Source organism: Notolepis coatsorum (assembly GCF_963971535.1).
Source record: "Notolepis coatsorum genome assembly, chromosome: 13".
Classification (NCBI taxonomy): Eukaryota; Metazoa; Chordata; class Actinopteri; order Aulopiformes; family Paralepididae; genus Notolepis; species Notolepis coatsorum.
In genome coordinates, this window is record NC_140177.1 from 16,885,128 (window position 1) to 16,907,379 (window position 22,252).

Consider the following 22,252-nt stretch of genomic DNA (forward strand, 5'->3'; position numbering starts at 1 on the left):
GGGGCAGCGTGAGCCTCCCACGCGTTACTCCTCGCCACTGAGAGATCGAGCTGCGCAGGTGAAAAGATGCGACTGCTGTTACCTCAAGTACCGGAGGGGACTTGTGCTATGTATGACTTAGTCCACATTGCAGCCGGCTTGTGGGAGGCAAGAAACAGCGTCCGTGACAGGGGAGGGTTGAATTGGATGATACGAAATTGGGATGGGAGAAAATATAGAAAAAATGGGAGAAAAAGTGGATAAAAAAAAAAACAGACAGTAACACTGTAGCATTACAGATAGTAACACCGTAACATTAAAGAAATAAATACTCTAGCACTATAGAAATAAATACTGTAGCATTACAGACACAAACACTGTAGCACTACAGACATAAATGCTGTAGCATTACAGACAGTCAGGCAGGGTGGGTTAGTAGTATGACTGACTGTAGTATTACTGTAGTATTACAGGGTGGGTTAATAGTAGGACTGTAGTATTACTGCAGTATTACAGGGTGGGTTAGTAGTGTTACAGAGTGGGTTAGTAGTGTTACAGGGTGGGTTAGTAGCAGGACCGTAGTATTACTGTCGTATTACACGGTAGGTTAGTAGTATTACACGGTAGATTAGTAGTATTACAGGGTGGGTTAGTGGTATTACTGTAGTATTACAGTGTAGGTTAGTAGTAATACTGTAGTATTACAGGGTGGGTTAGTGGTATTACTGTAGTATTACAGTGTAGGTTAGCAGACCAGGCTGCAGAAACAAATTAGTGGGGGGGCATAAAATGTTCTCGGGGGGGCACAATGGTTTTTCAACACAGGTTCCCTTTTATACGTTTCAGCTGGGACAGCGGCGCTGTGGCTTGCTTGGCGCTGCCCACGGTGCTGAACTAAACAGCAGAGAGGCAATTGACAAATCTAATTTCTCTCTATCTTAAGAACTTTCACTTATACAAAAACAGACTGAACGGATATATATAACAGACCTGCTGGGGCAGCGGACTGAGAGCAGGGGACACAAACAGGCTGGATAAGATGGTCAAGAAGGCCAGTAGCGTGGTTGGGGTGGAGCTGGACTCTAGCGAGGGTGGCGGAGAGGAGGAACCTTGCCAAGCTCCAGGCCATCAGGGAAAACCCCTCCCACCCACTATACACAGACTTGGCTGACAGGAGGAGCATGTTATAGGCTCACACTACCTAAATGCAGCACTGAACGGCACAGGAAGTCCTTCATTCCGACAGCCATCAGACTATACAATGCATCACTGTGCCTCACTGCATCACTGAGAACAGAGTGACAATTACCATCTTCCTGGACTCTTACTTTTTAAACAGCACTGTGCATTATTACACCTACTGTAGACTTCAGTATATTTTACTGTATTTATTTACTGTATCTTTTATTCTATTTTTATTCTATTTCATTTTATTCTATTCTTAGGCCATTTGTTTTGTTATTCTTATTTGTGACTTGTTCTGTCTAAATGTTTAAAATGTCTGTCTAAAATTTCCCTCAGGATAATACATTTCTATTCTATTCTATTCTATATCTTTGAAAAGTCTCCATTTATTCAACACTTCTGAATTCACTGACAAACTGAACTGAACTGACAAAAATAAGGTGCATAAAAAAGCAAACAAAATTCCTCACCATCATAAGTAGAGCGGCAAGCGGCGTTTGGGGACAGAGTGAAATCTTCTTAAAACACTGCCCCTCCACTCATTCCTGAACTTTTTTGTTAAGTCCTTCTCAAATGCGAACTGAATTAAATTGGCCTTAGTTGCGTCGATGAAGCATACTAAGGCGATGTTCTGTAAAGACGTTCTTGAGGGTAGAAAACGAATTCTCTGCTAGCTTCAGTAGTGTTGTTGTTGACATCAGTGCCCACTAGGGCTGTCCCCGACTAAGGATTTGGATAGTTGACTTTGATTGACAAAAAAAAACAAAAAAAGAAAACGTTTTTTTTTTGTTTTTTTGTTTTTTCTCCAGGGTGGGCACAGCTGACTCAGTGGGCGGGCCCGGCCCCCTAATGCCCGCCCATGGCGCCGGGACTGTAGGTTAGTAGTATTACTGTAGTATTACAGTGTAGGTTAGTAGTAATACTGTAGTATTACAGTGTAGGTTAGTAGTAATACTGTAGTATTACAGGGTGGGTTAGTAGTATTACTGTAGTATTACAGGGTGGGTTAGTAGTATTACTGTAGTATTACAGGGTGGGTTAGTAGTATTACTGTAGTATTACAGGGTGGGTTAGTAGTATTACTGTAGTATTACAGGGTGGGTTAGTGGTATTACTGTAGTATTACAGGGTGGGTTAGTAGTATTACTGTAGTATTACAGGGTGGGTTAGTAGTATTACTGTAGTATTACAGGGTGGGTTAGTAGTATTACTGTAGTATTACAGGGTGGGTTAGTGGTATTACTGTAGTATTACAGGGTGGGTTATTAGTATTACTGTAGTATTACATGGTGGGTTAGTAGTATTACTGTAGTATTACAGGGTAGGTTAGTAGTATTACTATAGTATTACAGTGTAGGTTAGTAGTATTACTGTAGTATTACAGGGTGGGTTAGTAGTATTACTGTAGTATTACAGGGTGGGTTAGTAGTATTACTGTAGTATTACAGTGTAGGTTAGTAGTATTACTGTAGTATTACAGGGTAGGTTAGTAGTATTACTGTAGTATTACAGGGTGGGTTAGTAGTATTACTGTAGTATTACAGGGTGGGTTAGTAGTATTACTGTAGTATTACAGGGTGGGTTAGTAGTATTACTGTAGTATTACAGTGTAGGTTAGTAGTATTACTATAGTATTACAGTGTAGGTTAGTAGTATTACTGTAGTATTACAGGGTGGGTTAGTAGTATTACTGTAGTATTACAGGGTGGGTTAGTAGTATTACTGTAGTATTACAGTGTAGGTTAGTAGTATTACTGTAGTATTACAGGGTAGGTTAGTAGTATTACTGTAGTATTACAGGGTGGGTTAGTAGTATTACTGTAGTATTACAGGGTGGGTTAGTAGTATTACTGTAGTATTACAGGGTGGGTTAGTAGTATTACTGTAGTATTACATGGTGGGTTAGTAGTATTACTGTAGTATTACAGGGTGAGTTAGTAGTATTACTGTAGTATTACAGGGTGAGTTAGTAGTATTACTGTAGTATTACAGTGTAGGTTAGTAGTATTACTGTAGTATTACAGGGTGGGTTAGTAGTATTACTGTAGTATTACAGGGTGGGTTAGTAGTATTACTGTAGTATTACAGGGTGGGTTAGTAGTATTACTGTAGTATTACATGGTGGGTTAGTAGTATTACTGTAGTATTACAGGGTGAGTTAGTAGTATTACTGTAGTATTACAGGGTGAGTTAGTAGTATTACTGTAGTATTACAGGGTGGGTTAGTAGTATTACTGTAGTATTACAGGGTGGGTTAGTAGTATTACTGTAGTATTACAGGGTGGGTTAGTAGTATTACTGTAGTATTACAGGGTGGGTTAGTAGTATTACTGTAGTATTACAGGGTGAGTTAGTAGTATTACTGTAGTATTACAGTGTAGGTTAGTAGTATTACTGTAGTATTACAGGGTGGGTTAGTAGTATTACTGTAGTATTACAGGGTGGGTTAGTAGTATTACTGTAGTATTACAGGGTGGGTTAGTAGTATTACTGTAGTATTACATGGTGGGTTAGTAGTATTACTGTAGTATTACAGGGTGGGTTAGTAGTATTACTGTAGTATTACAGTGCAGGTTAGTAGTATTACTGTAGTATTACAGGGTAGGTTAGTAGTATTACTATAGTATTACAGGGTGGGTTAGTAGTATTACTGTAGTATTACAGGGTAGGTTAGTAGTATTACTGTAGTATTACAGGGTGGGTTAGTAGTATTACTGTAGTATTACAGGGTGAGTTAGTAGTATTACTGTAGTATTACAGGGTAGGTTAGTAGTATTACTGTAGTATTACAGGGTGGGTTAGTAGTATTACTGTAGTATTACAGGGTGGGTTAGTAGTATTACTGTAGTATTACAGGGTGGGTTAGTAGTATTACTGTAGTATTACAGTGTAGGTTAGTAGTATTACTGTAGTATTACAGGGTAGGTTAGTAGTATTACTGTAGTATTACAGGGTTGGTTAGTAGTATTACTGTAGTATTACAGGGTGGGTTAGTAGTATTACTGTAGTATTACAGGGTGGGTTAGTAGTATTACTGTAGTATTACAGGGTGAGTTAGTAGTATTACTGTAGTATTACAGGGTAGGTTAGTAGTATTACTGTAGTATTACAGGGTGAGTTAGTAGTATTACTGTAGTATTACAGGGTAGGTTAGTAGTATTACTGTAGTATTACAGGGTGGGTTAGTAGTATTACTGTAGTATTACAGGGTGGGTTAGTAGTATTACTGTAGTATTACAGGGTGGGTTAGTAGTATTACTGTAGTATTACAGTGTAGGTTAGTAGTATTACTGTAGTATTACAGGGTAGGTTAGTAGTATTACTGTAGTATTACAGGGTGGGTTAGTAGTATTACTGTAGTATTACAGTGTAGGTTAGTAGTATTACTGTAGTATTACAGGGTGGGTTAGTAGTATTACTGTAGTATTACAGGGTGGGTTAGTAGTATTACTGTAGTATTACAGTGTAGGTTAGTAGTATTACTGTAGTATTACAGGGTGGGTTAGTAGTATTACTGTAGTATTACAGGGTGGGTTAGTAGTATTACTGTAGTATTACAGGGTGGGTTAGTGGTATTACTGTAGTATTACATGGTGGGTTAGTAGTATTACTGTAGTATTACAGGGTAGGTTAGTAGTATTACTGTAGTATTACAGGGTAGGTTAGTAGTATTACTGTAGTATTACATGGTGAGTTAGTAGTATTACTGTAGTATTATAGGGTGGGTTAGTAGTATTACTGTAGTATTACAGGGTGGGTTAGTAGTATTACTGTAGTATTACATGGTGAGTTAGTAGTATTACTGTAGTATTATAGGGTGGGTTTAGGGTTAGTAGTATTACTGTAGTATTACAGGGTGGGTTAGTAGTATTACTGTAGTATTACAGGGTTGGTTAGTGGTATTACTGTAGTATTACAGGTTGGGTTAGTAGTATTACTGTAGTATTACAGGGTGGGTTAGTAGTATTACTGTAGTATTACATGGTGAGTTAGTAGTATTACTGTAGTATTATAGGGTTGGTTAGTAGTATTACTATAGTATTACAGGGTGGGTTAGTAGTATTACTGTAGTATTACAGGGGGGTGGGTTAGTAGTATTACTGTAGTATTACAGGGTGGGTTAGTAGTATTACTGTAGTATTACAGGGTGGGTTAGTAGTATTACTGTAGTATTACAGGGTGGGTTAGTGGTATTACTGTAGTATTACAGGGTGGGTTAGTAGTATTACTGTAGTATTACAGGGTGGGTTAGTAGTATTACTGTAGTATTACAGGGTGGGTTAGTAGTATTGCTGTAGTATTACAGGGTGGGTTAGTAGTATTACTGTAGTATTACAGGGTGGGTTAACAGAAAAGAAAAGATGAAGAAAGAGATACTGGAGATGTTACACTGTAGCAACGTTTTGTAACTTTGCCATTTAGTTTCACTAAGCTCAGACATTTCAAGCATCAACAATGTAACGTTCAGAATGAAATAACGTTAGCCTGGTCCAACCAGGTAGCTTGCTTGTTTGATCAACTCACGTTCACTATTACTGTAAGTAAAATCTAAATCATATGTTAACGTGTGTGTGTGTGTGTGTGTGTGTGTGTGTGTGTGTGTGTGTGTGTGTGTGTGTGTGTGTGTGTGTGTGTGTGTGTGTGTGTGTGTGTGTGTGTGTGTGTGTGTGTGTGTGTAGGGGAGGGGGTGCCCATCAGAAAATAGCTGAGTGATCCTTTAAAGCCTGTTACCTATAAACCGTACGGCTCGGCGAATATAGGAGTTAAAATTACAGCCAGCTGCGTTGATGTTCGCCTCCGTCTGATTGGCTGGTGATCTCCTGGACAAATAAAAGTACAGGATGGCTTCTCCAATCAGAATCTAGAGAAGAAGAGAGAGCAAGAGGAAGAGAGAGAGGGGAAGATAAAGAGTGGAAGAGAGACAGGAAGAGAGAGAGAGAGGAGAGAGAGAGAGGGATAGACACACAGAGAGAGAGAGAGAGAGAGAGAGAGAGAGAGAGAGAGAGAGAGAGAGAGAGAGAGAGAGAGAGAGAGAGAGAGAGAGAGAGAGAGAGAGAGTAATGTAGTAATGTATGTGTGTCCAGTGAAAGCATCCTCTTTAGCATCAAGCAGCCGCCTAACCGCCATCTATGATTATTATTTAGCGATGTAGAAATCCATTTTTGGATGTGATGCACCTCTATGAGAGATAGAGAGAGAGGAAGAGAGAGAGAGAGAGAGAGAGAGAGAGAGAGAGAGAGAGAGAGAGAGAGAGAGGGAGAGAGGGAGGAAGAGAGAGATAGAGAGATGAAGAGGGAGGAATAGAGAGAGAGAGGAAGAGAGAGAGAGGTAATGTATGTGTGTCCAGTGAAAACATCCTCTTTAGCATCAAGCAGCCGCCTCCAGGATTATTTAGAGATGTACAAATCCATTTTTAGATGAAGCACCTCTATATCTATACCTTCATTAGACCAGAGATAACCTTCATTAGACCAGAGATAACATACGGTTATCCTATAACCATAGTTATATGAGTATAGCGAGCGCTCTTCTCGTAGTGGAACATATCCCATATCCAGTCTAATACTGTACTAATACTAATGTACACACCCATCCGCCTGGCCACACCCCCAAAGGCGAAGACCATGGGGTCCTCAGTGAGTCCGAGCAGAACGCTTGTAAATATGGTTATAGGATAACCGTATGTTATATATCGTAATAGCTTACGCTCTGCTCGTAGTGGAACACAGGAGCTGAGCAGAGTGGAAGCTCAACAAATGTACCCGCTGAGGCCCCGCACAACCATCAGAACCGGGGAGGACCCGAGCCCCCGGACCCCCCTAGTGGAGGATGGGAGGGAATCGAATCCGACTGTGCGAAGAGGGTTTAGCAACTCAAACGCACAGGGTGAGCAGATCGTGGGACTTACCTTCCTACAGAAGAACCCACGACTACACAGGCGCGCAACCCACATGCCACTAGGGAACGAACGGGAAGACAAAAAAACCGTTACAATCCCCAATATCACGGGGTCAAGGTAAAGAACCCAACCCCGTGGCAAGGCCGTAGCAGCGGAGCACGAAGGAGGACCCAGCCCCAGGAAGGGTCAGGACCCCCCGGAAAAAGGGGGCCTGGTGAGGCCAACGACGCCACAGCATCGAGACCCCACCAGGCGGTCACTAGTGACACCACCCCCCACATCGCCAGCGTATCGGACAGGGCCCATCCAAGAGCAGGCCCTTCCCCCCTACAGCACGCCGCCCTGAAGCACTCAAAGAGGCTACACCCCCACAGCGGGACCAGGCAGCGCACCGGGGAGACAACCCCCAAAGAGGTTGATCCCTCAATCCAGGCAACAGGTCAAAAGGACTCAACCTGTGCCTGGAGCACTGCGGACTAGACAGGCGCCTAAGGGGTCTGCTGAAAACAGCACCCCGGCGGAAGGGGCGTTCGGTATGCTGTGCACCATGTCGCAGCCTCCACAAAAAAAATCCGACCCTCTAGAGGGGCCGAGGCAGAGAAGGCTGATACAATTGGCAGACGTCATGAAAGGTGCGGGGGCACACTCGCAGGCAGACGGGGTCAAGCCCGGCCTAACCCGAGAGTCGACTCCGCTACCAACACACCTGGAAACCAACCACCACCCTATGTTTAGTTTAACAGGAGGCGGTTGTTCCTATAACCCCCCCAAGAAAAAACTCCAAAACACAACTGCAGGTATACACCGGCTATACAGCAGTACAAGTGTTTCAGTTCTCAAGAAGGGTTTAACCCAGGCCACAGGTCGACGAGAACGAGTCCGGACCTGGGCCCGGTGGACCGGGACGTATACAGGGATGCCAGAGGGGTACAAGAACCACCTCGACAGCCCCCTCCCAGCCCCGCCAAGCAGGAGAAGAGAGGGGCGAAAAAAGAATGGAGAAGGACCAGGCTCCATTAGCACAGCGCAAGGTACAACACAACATGGACCAAGCAATAGTGAAGGATAATACGCAGTGACATAACCATGAACACCTCCATAACATCAACCCCTGCAACGCCCGGGCCAACCCGGCATTTTCCCCCCGAAAAAGCACAAGTCCTTCCGGGTACCAAAACAGCAGATCTGCGCCCCGGCGGACAACGGGTTAACTGACCTGGTCCGGCGCAACCAGAACCAGTGCCGTGTCCTAATCACGCCACCATCCCCAGTCCTAAGAGGGGGGTAGGTACGCGTGTCGATCTAAAACATCACAGAGGGCGCCACCAAGACGGTCAGAACATAAAAGCACCGTGCCCGGTGGCCCACCCCAAAAGCGTGAGACCCCTCCGCCAATGCTCTGATCTATTCCATTATCTCCCCCCAGAGATGAATGAGAATTCATCGAGACTAACCCAGTACACAGGCGCTCGGAGGAGACAAACTCCATCCCAGTTGCCCCATGAAAACGCTGTTACAATGAAATGAGCAACCAAGCCCACGCGTGATTCCACACAGAAGCACCCAGGGCCAGCACTATGTACACGTCGAGACCCAAAACATATCAATGGAAATTCTAACAAGAACCCAGATAACGTTCCCTCCAAGCCGCCTCCAAGAGTACTCTATGGCGGGGGGAATTCCGTGACCCACCTGGCCAAAAAAGGCGTGGGACCAGGGAACTCCCTACCCCCCCCCCCCCTCTCCCTACCCTGTGACGCGCTGACCAAACAGGACAGGAATCCCGAAGGACAGAAGGCCCAACCCCCTGACCAATCAGAAAAGAGGGGAGGAGGGGTTTATCAGTTCACCCCCTCATGACCCCACACCCCGGATACGATGAAAAACAACCAGCAGCGATGATACCCGCGTAGCCAGCATGCTATATGAAAAGCGTATATCCACAAGGATAAGCTAAACCAATGCACGTCAGCCACAGACGATAACTCGTCTGCGAACAGGTTTTATATACAAGGCTACACGACACCCGTGTTTCATGTTTTAAGAAAAAACACATACGTTTAAGAGAGGGTCAAGACCTCGGTACAAGCTACATATACGAGCACTTCTGTAGGCTAACACTCCAACCAAGTTGTGGACTCGATGCCATGTTTCCAATGTAACAGAATACACACAACCCCCTCAGACAACGGTAAAAATTACCACTATAAGAAGAACACAGACTTCTTCATGATGAGGGAAGAAAAGTCGTTCGACCGAGTGCTAGCCACAGGCCTTGCCAAGCACACATATATATAGCGACCAGAACGATTTACAAGAAACTGTCCTACTCTCCTAAACAACACATAATAATAAACCCACAGCTAGGTGAGGGTTTATACACCGTATCCCCAATATATAACAGTGAATAAAAACACAGTTTGTAACAAAAAACAGTACCTCACCAGGAGGGACCTTTTATTTAGTTAACAAAAATCATATGTTGGGGCGGGGAAGGGAACAGGGGTAAACAGGGGATAGTCACTAGCGGCGCCTGCCGTGTGCAGCACGGTGCTTGCCCCCACGGGGAGCCAGGCGTGGTGCGGCTGGCTGCGGAGGATGAGGCACTCCCTCCACTCCTGGCCTTCTTGGACGAAGGCCCAGCAGCAGCGGCGGTGGTGGCGGAGGCAACGGTCACGGGCCTCTGCCGGCGTTGTTTCCGTCGGCCATCACCGGTGGCATCGGGTCGGGGGAAATGGGGTTGGAGCACAGCGCACTCCTCCTCCATCTCTCTGCAGGCAGCCGTCATCTGCTGCATGGCCGACCCGAAGAGCCCAGCATCGGAGAGGGGGGCCGTGAGCAGGGGAATCCTCTTCTCTTCCGGCACCCGCGCCTGCTCCAGCCAAAGGTGGCGCTGGGACAGAGTGGCCAGGGCGCGCCCCTTCCTGGCGGCTATCGCCTGCAGCTGGGTAAGGTGCAGGATGGCTCCAGCTGCCTGGGTGTGAAGGTATTGTTGATGGTCGTCCAATACCGACCCGCCCGCCATCATCCCCGACATGTAGCGTGCTAGCTGCGCGATGTTGGACGTCGCAGCTAGGCTCTGAGTCGCGGCGATGTACGCCTGGTCACTCCAGTTAGCCATCTGCCTAGCCGATTTCCCTTGGGGAACCGGCTTCCGCAATGGCTCCCACACCACTTCGGGACAAAGAATGGATGTCATCGGGCTATCAAGCCAAGGCACCCCGTCCTTTAGTCCCTGGACCAAACCCGCCACCCGCGTGACTGGCACGTAGGCGGGGGTAAGGCCAGTGATGCGGGAGATGTCCTGACCCTGTTTCACGTAGGCCTCCATTGATGGGAAGAATGGGCAGACAACGCCCGTCTCCCTCACAGGACGACGTTGCCAGAGATGACATCATGTCATCAGGAACATGTGCAGGCAGAGGCTGCGGCAACGCCACGCCATTAGCAGCTGCGGCGGCCGCCATGAGCTCGGGGAACAAGGCACGCAACTCCCCTTGTGCACCTCCCTCCACGTCGCCCGCGTCCCTCACGTACGGGAGGCTGCCATGTCGGGCACCACCATCTGATGCGGCAGATAGCTGGGCATCTTGTCTCAGGGTCGGAGGTTCTAACCCAACACCGGAGAACAAGGGACCCCAAGGAGACGCAACACTCCCTGCCACACCCCGAGGGGGAGAATGATACGACTCCATTGGGGCATCAAACAAGACCGCTCTCGCCCCCTCCATGTGATCCTCAGTTTCCATCTGAAACGGAGACAGGGCAAGAGCACCCTCGTTTGGCTCCAGCACCTCCCCAAAGTGAGGCCGTTCGCCCCTGCAGCTCGCCGGCCTACGACGGGAGCGAGCAGAGGCGAAGAGCCTGCGTTGCAAATCCCCTGCCACCAGAGGAGCTGTCGGCCTATCGGCCGACCGTCCACTGGCGGGGGAACCAGAGCCGGAACCAAGCCATCTCACAGGAGACGGCGGCTCAACGGCCCCTCGGAGAGGCAGACTCACCACCGGTTAGTTTGTTTTTTCTTTTCTCCACCCCCATAATATTGTTCATTTTCTGCCTACAGTGAAACATGATAGCAGCTATCATCTGTTAGTTAAATCTGTTGACAAAAAGTGCACTGACTTGTGTGCTGTTTGGGAACAGTTGACAATGTTTATGTAAAGCTTTTCATCAGCTATGTTTTAGGCGTTTTTTCAGTCAAACTCATAAATGTTTCCAGAGAGGGCCATGGAGAGGCATTGTTGTTATTGACATCATCTTCATCAATGCCATCAGCCCTGGAAACATCTAATCCTTCTGCCATTTCGCGCGGACTGGTTCATTCATTCATTCATGGTCTGTGTTTAGATTTGTTTTACTTCCTGGAGCTGGAGTGGCATGTCCCGCCCTATCCTGCCTCTGATTGGCCTACCCGTAATGTTTTGGCATAACCTTACCCAATCGTGAGTCGTCATACTCATATCTAAACCAACCAACCAATCATAGTGGGTTTTCTCCAATAGTATCCAGCTGCAGGACCGGAGAACACAACACTATCAGGACCGAAGACACTATTTTTTTTTCTTTTTTCTGTTTCTCCGGATAGTAGCGTGTAGCGTTTTGCTGACGCTACGTCACTACTTGATTCTAAAAATAGCTGCACTACAGAGACCGCTACTTGGTTCAAAAGTAGCGACGCTACCATCACGCTACTGAGAAATGTAGTTAAGCTATGTAGCGTCGCTACTTGTAGCTAGCTACTGCCCATCACTGGCTATGGGATGTGTTCCACTTGAGCGCAGAGCGTAAGCTAATACGAAATAACCTTCATTAGACCAGAGATAACCTTCACAAGACCACGGTTTGAATCCTGGTAGAAAACCAGTAAATTTTACTGACATTCTGAGCCATGTTTATAGATTAGCTATGTAAGTTCGCTATCGCCTATTTGGTGATCCGAGAGGAGAAGAGAGAGAGAGGGAGAGAGGGAACGAGAGAGAGAGAGAGAGAGAGAAAAAGAGAGAGAAAGAGAGGTCTCTCTCTCCCTCAAAACAGTCATAATGCCATTTCATGGTGACTTCAGGGGTTTAGGGTCAGAGGTCAGCAGGGTTACCGTGGCAGCAGGAGTGGCAAAGGCAAGGCTGAAAAGCATTAGGAGGGAGCAGACTTCCTGTCTGGGCAGGATGTAGGGCAGTGAGAGGCTGCGGTCATTACAGCTGTACCCAGAATGCACTGGCTGGAACACGTCCGTCAACTCCAGGAAGTAGAGACTGACCACAGAGGAGGCGAGGATGGGCAGCTGGAGGACAAGACAGAGACCAATCAGAGACACAGTAGAAACTCACAGCATCACACTCCTCCATAGAGAGTTGGATGACGTTCCACTGTCAAACATTTCTGCCCAAAGATAAGATAACATATTCCTTTATTGATCCGCTAGGGGAAATTCGGGTGTCATAGCAGCAAGGGGGAGGGGGGAGGGGAGGCAGGGTAATAGTAGAAAGACATAAATATAGGCAATAGAATTAGATCTGAATATAAAAATATGAGAAAGATAAACTGTAAAACTGGTAAAGTATAAACAAAGGTGCAGATGAGGGTCTATCAGTTATTATATGTTACAATAAATATAGAATAGAAATACAATACAAATTTGAATCTGAATATATACTATGAGTAAGTAAATAGTATACACAAAGTACCCTAACTGGCATGATATACATCCCATGCCGTAGTGCAGGTTCTGGTGGTCAAGAATCAGACACACTTAGTGGTCAGACATTCCTAATAGTTTCCTTTTTTTTATCCACTTTTTTCTCCTCTTTTTCTATTTTTCTCCCGTCCCAATTTAGCCGTGCCAATTCTCCCCTCCCCTGTCTTGAACGTTGCTCGCATGTGCCACCCACTGGCCGGTTGTAGGGAGGATAGAAGCCTTGCATCACATGTCCCATCCGATACATGTGGAGGCAGCCTGTCACATCTTTTCACCTGCCAGCGCGGGCTTTCATTTGGCGAGGAGTAACATGTAGGAGGCTCACACTGCCCCCGCCATTTTCCCCGTCTCTGCTGTGCAGGCGTCCCCCAACCGACCTGTAGGAGTCGCTGTTTACAACGTCCAGATTACCACCCATCGACTTCCACCTGCTAACTCTGCCAATTGAGTTAGTATGAAGGCCGGCCCAAGCCGGAGGCAACGCCGACAGCCGGATTCGAACCCGGTGTATCTTGCGTTGGTGACGAGCGCAATGTCCGCTGCGCCACCCAGCCGCACCCATTCCTAATAGTTCTCAAGTTTTCCAGCTGTTAGTTCTCCAGCTGTATTGTATTGTTCTCCCTGATCATAATAAATAGTATTATATTAAGAACCTTCAGCTTCAGAGTCAGTCAGAGGGCATTCCAGGTGTTGGAAGCATCAAAGGAAAAAGCATTTTTTCTTAGTTCAAACTGGTCATTTGAACGTGTATAATAGGTTCCGACAGTGTTGTGATGTAAGGGGGAAGTTTACCAATAAGGTAAAGAGCTTTAAAGATAATCAAATACCAATGATAGTTACACCTTTCAACCTTTTCATAAAGGACACATTGGTTGGTATCATACCTGTCACCAGTAATACATGAGGGCAGAATGATGACGAGGGGATATGACGAGTCCAGCGGTTGAATCACATCACCATAGTACAAAACTGATACGAAAACAGCTTCAACAATCCTCTTTCTACTAATCACAGGGAAGCTGGATCTATTTCTGTACAGGAAGCCAATTTTCTGTCGCAGCTTGGAAGCAAGAACATCCACGTGGAAAATCTCTCATTGAAGCCGCGAAGCCAAGATATTTATACTCAGTGACTCAGTGTGATGAGTCTGAAGTGATGGTTGGGTAGCGGATTCATTTAGAATGGTGATTAATCTTGAGCCGAAATACATGTGCAGTAAATGGTTTTAATGCACACCTGCCAGCCAATCAGAAAAGAGTATTAAACCAGGCCATGGTATAATTACAAGTAGACCTACAGATATACTGTAAGTCTTTTATTTGCATATAGCGAATACTTGTGTAGTGTGTCTGTCCTCCTAAGCCAGTTTATCTTGTGCTAAAGGGCCTAGCGACCCTGTAGTGATGAGACTAATACTGTCATGCATTATGTTCTATCACCAGTTTGTGTTTCGATGCATATGGATAGATCTTTATAATCTGTTATGTTATTGGAAACTACTAACAAGTCGGTTGCAGTCAACCAGCATCTGCTAACGGGTCTGACCCTTTAGCTCAGCTGGTTAGCGCGGCCGCCTGTGGATCCTATGGTCCCAGGTTCAGATCAACTCGGTTGCATTATCACCAAGGTCTATTATGAGTAAATCCTTCATAAAAGTGCCTACCTAACCTGCAGACCTACAGAGGAAGTCTGAAAATATAGCCACCTAGTGGTTCGGTGGTAGTACTGTAACCCACACCTTGAACTGACGTGGAAGGATGGTGGTCTACTCTACTCTACTCTACTGTAGCTCCCACATGCAAGCTTTAAGTGTTAGAAAAAGCCCAATGGAGGTTTCACATGGCTTCTCTCTGCATTGTCTTTATACAGCAATAAAAGAGTGATACAGGTATGAAGACACTATGCTAGTAAGTCATACTGGCCAGCAGTGTAAGAGTAGGTAAGGGATATGTACAGATATAGATATGTAAGATTTATGTGTTTCAGCCTGGTCGTTGATCGTTATCAGCCTCTGTCCGTGTTGTCTCTGTCCTCTGCGTTGTGTATTGTTTGTTTGGTTTGTTCCATTGAGGCAATCGTTCGTGGTGGAATTCCGTCCTCCCATGGCTTATTGGCTCAGACACCCCTATCTCTCCCCGCCCGGTGCATTTTGAACAATCGTACACTGAATCGGACTGTTTATATACAAAAGGGATGTTTATTTACAATAAAACAGAAATCGAATACAGAATGAAATGAAGGAGGAAAACAGAGTCTGGTGTTCTTCCCCGACTCTCAAGTCTTTGTCTAAATACTAATGGTGGCTCTGAGACCAGATCTCTCTCTCTCTCTCTCTCTCTCTCTCTCTCTCTCTCTCTCTCTCTCTCTCTCTCTCTCTCTCTCTCTCTCTCTCTCTCTCTCTCTCTCTCTCTCTCTCTCTCTCTCTCTTCTCTCTCCTCCCTCAACGTTCTCTCTCTCTCTCTCCCTCCACGTCCCCTCTCTCTCTCCCTCCACATCCTCTCTCTCTCTCTCCCTCCACATCCTTTCTCTCCCTCTCCCCCCCTCTCTCTCTCCCTCAACGTTCTCTCTCTCTCTCCCTCTATCTCTCCCTCCACGTCCCCTCTCTCTCTCCCTCTCTCTCTCCCTCTCTCTCTCCCTCTCTCTCTCCCTCCACATCCTATCTCTCTCTCTCTCTCTCTATCCATGTCCTCTCGCTCTCTCTCTCTCCATGTCCTCTCGCTCTCTCTCTCTCTCCCTCTCTCTCCCTCTCTCTCTCCCTCCACATCCCCTCTCTCTCTCCCTCTCTCTCTCCCTCCACATCCTATCTCTCCCTCTCTCTCTCCCTCCACATCCTATCTCTCCCTCTCTCTCTCCCTCCACATCCTCTCTCTCTCTCTCTCTCTCTCTCTCTCTCTCTCTCACTCTCTCTCTCTCGCTCTCTCTCTCTCCCTCCAGTAACTCCCACAACATCCAGAAATATCTTTGCTGTGTCTATAAAATTTAGGGGGGAGCAATACTTTCATTCTGCACCTTTCTAAAAGCTTTGTGTATTATATAAAAGAAATATTTCTCTACATAACATTTTTATCTATAGCACCTTTAATAACCATTGCCAAAATGGCCCAAAACGTTTCCTCACAGAAACAAAACTCAGCGTGTTTCCACATCGTTCGGTTATTGCTCTTCTCTTCTTCCTCATCGTGGTCTCTGCCTCACACTCCTCTGACTCTCTTTGGACAGTCTAGCTCCCATGCTGAGTGACTGTCCTCACAGCGAAGACACTTCAGATCCACCTTCCTCCTCACTCTCCCTCCCCCAGCACACCTACCACACGTCAACTCATGCCTACACACACATAGGAGCTGTGCCCATATTACATGGTCCAAGCTAACTGTATCAGGCAAATAATCTGCGTAGCGCAGGTCAATTGTGATAACGTATGAATACATGCTGTCTACTTCATGCGAAAATGTGATTATTGTCTATTTTATGCTGATTTTATGTCTGCACTTTATGGATTGCTTTTATTTTGTCAATGTTATGCTCATTTTATGCCTATTTATGTCCATTTATGTCTACATTACTACTGTGGAGTCATTCTTGCATGAAAGGTGCTGTACAAATAGTTTATTACTAAAGTGTATTATTATAATCCAAATCAAAGTGTAACATCACAGACTTTGTCTGAAGCCTTTCATCACTGGACTCATATAGTCTGTTCATCATGTGGCTGAAACACTAACACTGGAAACACAACACTGGAAACACTACACTGGAAACACAACACTAACACTGGAAACACAACACTAACACTGGAAACACTAACACTGGAAACACTACACTGGAAACACAACACTAACACTGGAAACACAACACTAACACTGGAAACACTAACACTGGAAACACAACACTGGAAACACTACACTGGAAACACAACACTAACACTGGAAACACAACACTGGAAACACAACACTAACACTGGAAACACAACACTGGAAACACAACACTAACACTGGAAACACAACACTGGAAACACAACACTGGAAACACTACACTGGAAACACAACACTAACACTGGAAACACAACACTAACACTGGAAACACAACACTAACACTGGAATCACAACACTAACACTGGAAACACTAACACTGGAAACACAACACTAACACTGGAAACACAACACTAACACTGGAAACACAACACTAACACTGGAAACACAACACTGGAAACACAACACTGGAAACACAACACAACACTGGAAACACAACACTGGAAACACAACACTGGAAACACAACACTGGAAACTAGGGCTGTCAGTTTATCGCGTTAATTAGATTAATTAATTACACAGCAAATTATCGTGTTATGAAAATTAACTCAAAATTAATTACAAACATTTTTAATATTTTTTTTTTAATATTTTTTTATCTCATTCATTCCATAAGAATGTAGAATACACATTTACAGACTTTTTTTTTATATGGTCCATTTGCATGTTCTTGGTATCTGATTCTAGGGACATCTATCGATCTCAGGGAATGTATTCCCAGTGTCAGAAATACTGTGTCTGTTACTAGGCTTGAGTAAATTGTAATGAACCACATGAGAATATCAATAAAAAAATGTTTTATCTTTGACTGTAAATAACACTATGCTCAAATTGACCAGACCTGAAAAATCTAAGCAAATTAATAGAGGGAAGATTATTAAACAGAAGGTTTTGTAGATACAGTACTGAATTCTGCCATCCGGACACATGCAATTTGAAATATGATTATAGAATATAGAATATCAGGCATAAAATGGTTATGCGATTAAAATGCGATTAATTAGATTAATTAATTACAAATCCTGTAATTAGATAAAAAAAATTAATCGCCTGACAGCACTACTGGAAACACAACACTGGAAACACAACACTGGAAACATAACACTGGAAACATAACACTGGAAACACAACACTGGAAACACAACACTAACACTGGAAACACCACACTAACACAACACTGGAAACACAACACTAACACTGGAAACACAACACTGGAAACACAACACTAACACTGGAAACACAACACTGGAAACACAACACTGGAAACACAACACTGGAACACTGGAAACACAACACATGGTGGAGCTGGCGCATTGTTATAGTGGCGCTGCGCCCCTATACCATTGTTTAGGGAAAGCCCTGTAAAGGATACCAGTCATCTGAACAAGGGAATCATAAAGGATACCAGTCATCTGAACAAGATACTTTTCTCTCTGATCATCCTGATCCAAGAGAAGCTATTACCCACAAGCCACCCTGATCCAAGATAAGCTATTACCCACAAGCCACCCTGATCCAAGATAAACTACTACCCACAAACCACCCTGATCCAAGAGAAGCTATTACCCACAAGCCACCCTGATCCAAGAGAAGCTATTACCCACAAGCCAGCCTGATCCAAGAGAAGCTATTACCCACAAACCACCCTGGTCCAAGAGAAGCTATTACCCACAAGCCACCCTGATCCAAGAGAAGCTATTGTCGCGGGTGGGGGTATGTGTGTGTCTGTGTGTATTCATGGAGCGGTGGGATTTACCCATGGGAGTTCCCTCTCTTGCGTTACAGGCTGTGCCGTTGGAGGAAGCTGATTGGCTGGCTGGCACATAGGGGCGGTGCCCTGGAACCCCACGAACTCGCTCAAAAGGGAGGCGAGTATTGTCAGCTGGGGGCGAGACACAGAAGGACGAGACCCGGAGCAGAGGAGGAAAGAGAAACCCGAGGACGCCGACTGGTGATATTGCTGGTACACACGGCGCTATTGCTGCTTCCTTGAACGAAAACGGGAGTCGAGAGGACGGTAGCAGAGGACGCAGGGCTGCGAGGACACACGGCTCTTTTTGTGTTTTTACCTTTCCTCCAGTGGAACCAGTTCATAGCGGCGACTGCGGTGTTTCCTCCAGAGTGGAAACGAGTGGAGCTTCAGACCGGAGGGACATTATTGCCACACCGGGCGCCGTGAGTAAAGAACGCAAGACAGTAGAATACGTGCCTAAACAAACAAACTATTTTCCCGAGTGGTAAATGAAGACATAGACGAACGGTGACTGCATTTGAATTAGGAATATTATTAGTGGAGTGAAGCTGAAGATTATCGGAACGGCATACAGTAAAGCCAATAATACTGTCGAAGACTGGAACCTAGTATTGTGGATTCTCCATCCTCTGTGAACTACCTTTTCTCTCTTTTCTAAATCATATGGAGGATATCTAATCCATTGTGCATTGTGACGAACCCGTGAACGGGGGGAACCTTGCTCTTACTGACTGTGCCTTTTATTACAGGCGGAAGGACATTATTGCACGCCTGGTGCTTGGAGGGCCTAAAAAACCCCAGTACAGACCGAACATTTTTTAGCCCGAAGCCGAGAGGGGCTACGGGAGCGGAAGGAGGTGGCGTCCTTCCGGCCCTCAGCTTCGGGCCCCGGTTATCATTAACCTTTTTTTTTGTATTGTTTGTAACTCAGCGCTTCCACTGCCCCAGACCTAGGTTAGGATATGGGAGGAGTATTCTAGGCCTGGTCACAACCCCTAGCGGTGAACAACACCCACTATCCTATCCAAACCCCCTTAATTTACCGTGTGAACACTTAGTGTGTATTTATCTACCTATATTCTCCCTAAATCATTTGCCGTGGCTCCCCGAGGGATAGTGTGATATCGATACTTATTTCGGGCTGTTTGCAGTGAACCGTGTGGTATAGTGTGATTCTAAGTTGACGTTTGATAGTCATAGACCCGTGTGCAGGGCAGACTCTTTTTCCTTCACGTGTGTAGTGTCTCAGGGGCGGGGATAGGTGGCGTGGGTGGGAGTAACAGTCTGGGGGTGGGTTTACGGGGCATGGAGCACTTCCTCCTTTTAAACTACCCTAGGCTTAAGAGGCGTGGGTATTTTAATCTAGTCTAATAGTGTTTAGGTAGTGTGGTAATATTGCCTTGGAATTTCATAATTAATATGTGTGAATAAATTGGAGAACCATAAATATAAAGCCAGATGTACCTTTCAATAGCAGAGTGGACTCAGTGGCTAAACAGTCTCAACTGTCAGTTGAGACAGCTGCATCAGATAACAGCTGCAACAGTTATTTCAACCCCCACTCAAGCAATGACTAAATTAGAGAACAAACGACACCTTCTCGAACTGACTGTATGTAAATGCTGATCAGAGAGAGCTGGGTTGACCACAGGGCAGACCAGTTTAGACTTGTTGAAGCATGGACACTAACTCACAGACAAAGTAATCTATTAATCAACTGTTTAGTATCAAAAGGTCTCATATGATGTCTGGTATCAGTCTTAGAAAGCACTGACTGTACTTGGATGATATTAGACATCTATAGCCATACCAAAGGGTTAAAGCGATCATGTCACACCCCCCCTTGTGAGACAAGCCAGGTCCCTTCATCTCAGCAAAAGATCACACGGACGTGGGCCACCGATAGGCCCCTTCTGTCTGTCCCATCACGTCCCCACAACCCCAAGGGGGGGGGGGCTGCCAGCGCCCACAAGGACACCCCCCACAAGAGAAACCCCCACAAGCAGACGCTGGATTGGACCAGCCATATGTATTATTGGCTAGAAATGATAGGATATAAGGCCCTACATAGGGTGATTCTGGGGCTCTCAGGCCGGAACCACCCAAAGGGGGTCTGGGGGCTCCCACACCGCTAAACCACCCAGAAACAACTGTGAGCTGATTGCATTTTACGTGAGTAAAATCATGGGAAACACCAAATGGTTGTTTATAGATTAGAGTAATGTTGTACAGATCCCTGATCTGTAAACCAGATTTACTCATGTATAATGTGTACAGTAAACCATGTATGTTCAAATTATGTTAACCAAGTGACTGTTTGATGTGCAGTATTTAGGTTTGAGATGCAAACCTGATTGTGATATGTCTGTACAACAGACAGCTGTTAAATATTCTCTGATCATCTGTTGTATGTAGAAGTCAACCTTCTATTCACCTTGGACTCCTGGCTCTGATCAAATAAATCAGCTGAGTTGAACTACAATTCTGGTTTGTCTGGCGTACACGTTTTATTCTTCATCTGCATTAAGCCAGATGAGGAGACCAACCATTCTATCAAGTATGAATCTTTCCTCCTCCGTCCAGATAATCAATCTCATTGTATTGTACTACAATAACCTCAAATTATTGTATAAAGTCTGTGGGAATTTACTACAGAAATGGTGCCGTGCTGCCCTACCCTTCGTGTCTCCCCCTGGAAAGGTGCGGTAGGGTCTTGTAATATGTATCATATCTGGATCTTGCTGTGTGTTGGGGACACGGGGCGAAGAGCTGGGGTGTTGCTGCGTTTGAAGTGATTAACGATGGGCTTGTTGTCTGAATGGATGAGGGAGAGGAGCAGGATGGAGGTTGGTTGTGTACGCCACTGTTTGGGGCCCGCGGTGAATATGGCGTCTGCATGCAGGGTTGGGGGTTGCGGTGTCTTAGCCTGTGTGTCCGGAGGTATGGCGATCGCGCTTGTTGTGCAGTGAACATGCAAACGTAGGCTTTTTGTGTTTGTGTGTTCATTCAGACACAGGAGGCCGGTCTCGGCCCAGCGGGCCACGGGGGTTAGTTAACTAGTATGGAATGTACTTTATGAGCTATACGGGGGAGTTGCACCAAGAAGGGTGGTGGCGCACAGACTATCTGGTCATGTTGTGGAAGATAGCGTCGCATGACGGCAGGTAAAAGGCTTTTCTTGCTAGGAAGCACGGTTATTCTGTTGTATACGACAGGGGCGCGTTCTGAGTATATAATTGCCCTAAAATTATTCTCAGGAAGAGGGCGCAGGTAAGACGAGGAGATTTGACTGTTCTGAAATGGAAGGGGAGCTGGGTCCAAGGTGCATTGTGTCCCTGCTTGTAGTCACAGATAGCGGGACGGGGACCGTGAGTGACGGGTCAGTATGGGCATAATTGCGTCGGGCTAAGGGTTCTGTTACTATTTCAGAACATACGAGTCAAGTATGGTGAAAGGTTGTTAGACCCTGGCATGATCAGCGCAGGGGTCTGTGCGATTGCAGGATTAAAACGTAGTAGTTAATGGAAATGTAGGGTGCCGGCGTGTTCAGGGTGCGTTGTCCTTTTTAAGCTTGAGCGAAACCGGCCTGTTGATTAATTACGTTCGCTGTGATACAAAAACGATTCGGTCGAACTGACTGATAAGTACTTAATGGTTTTGTTATGATATTTTAATGACCAACGGACATATTATGTTTGAGGCGAGTCCCTGCTGTTGGTTGGGGCTAGCTGGCTAGCTCTGTGGAAAAGTCCGCGGTGAAGCTGGGGACGTTACGATGGCGTTATGAGAGAATTGATTAAACACTGTGGCGGCGATTACAAGTAAGAGGCGGTTGAGACGCAGGGTGGCAAAATTGTGGCCGTTTTGAGGGTTATTATTAATGCGGTAACGTGGTAAATGATATTAAGGATTAGGGAGGGGATTAGGCACCCCGA

General features: G+C 45.5%; 1 protein-coding gene across 1 annotated transcript in view; it reads right to left on the bottom strand.

Moving 5' to 3' along the window:
- The window catches only part of LOC311239273 (phospholipid phosphatase-related protein type 4-like), a gene marked incomplete at both ends in the record, with an annotated part of 68,941 nt that overhangs the window by 23,024 nt on the left and 23,665 nt on the right, over window positions 1-22,252 (bottom strand). Inside the window, 2 exon segments of the mRNA XM_084327578.1 lie at window positions 5,896-6,025; window positions 12,156-12,341. Of these exon segments, the coding sequence (XP_084183704.1) occupies window positions 5,896-6,025; window positions 12,156-12,341 (316 nt within the window).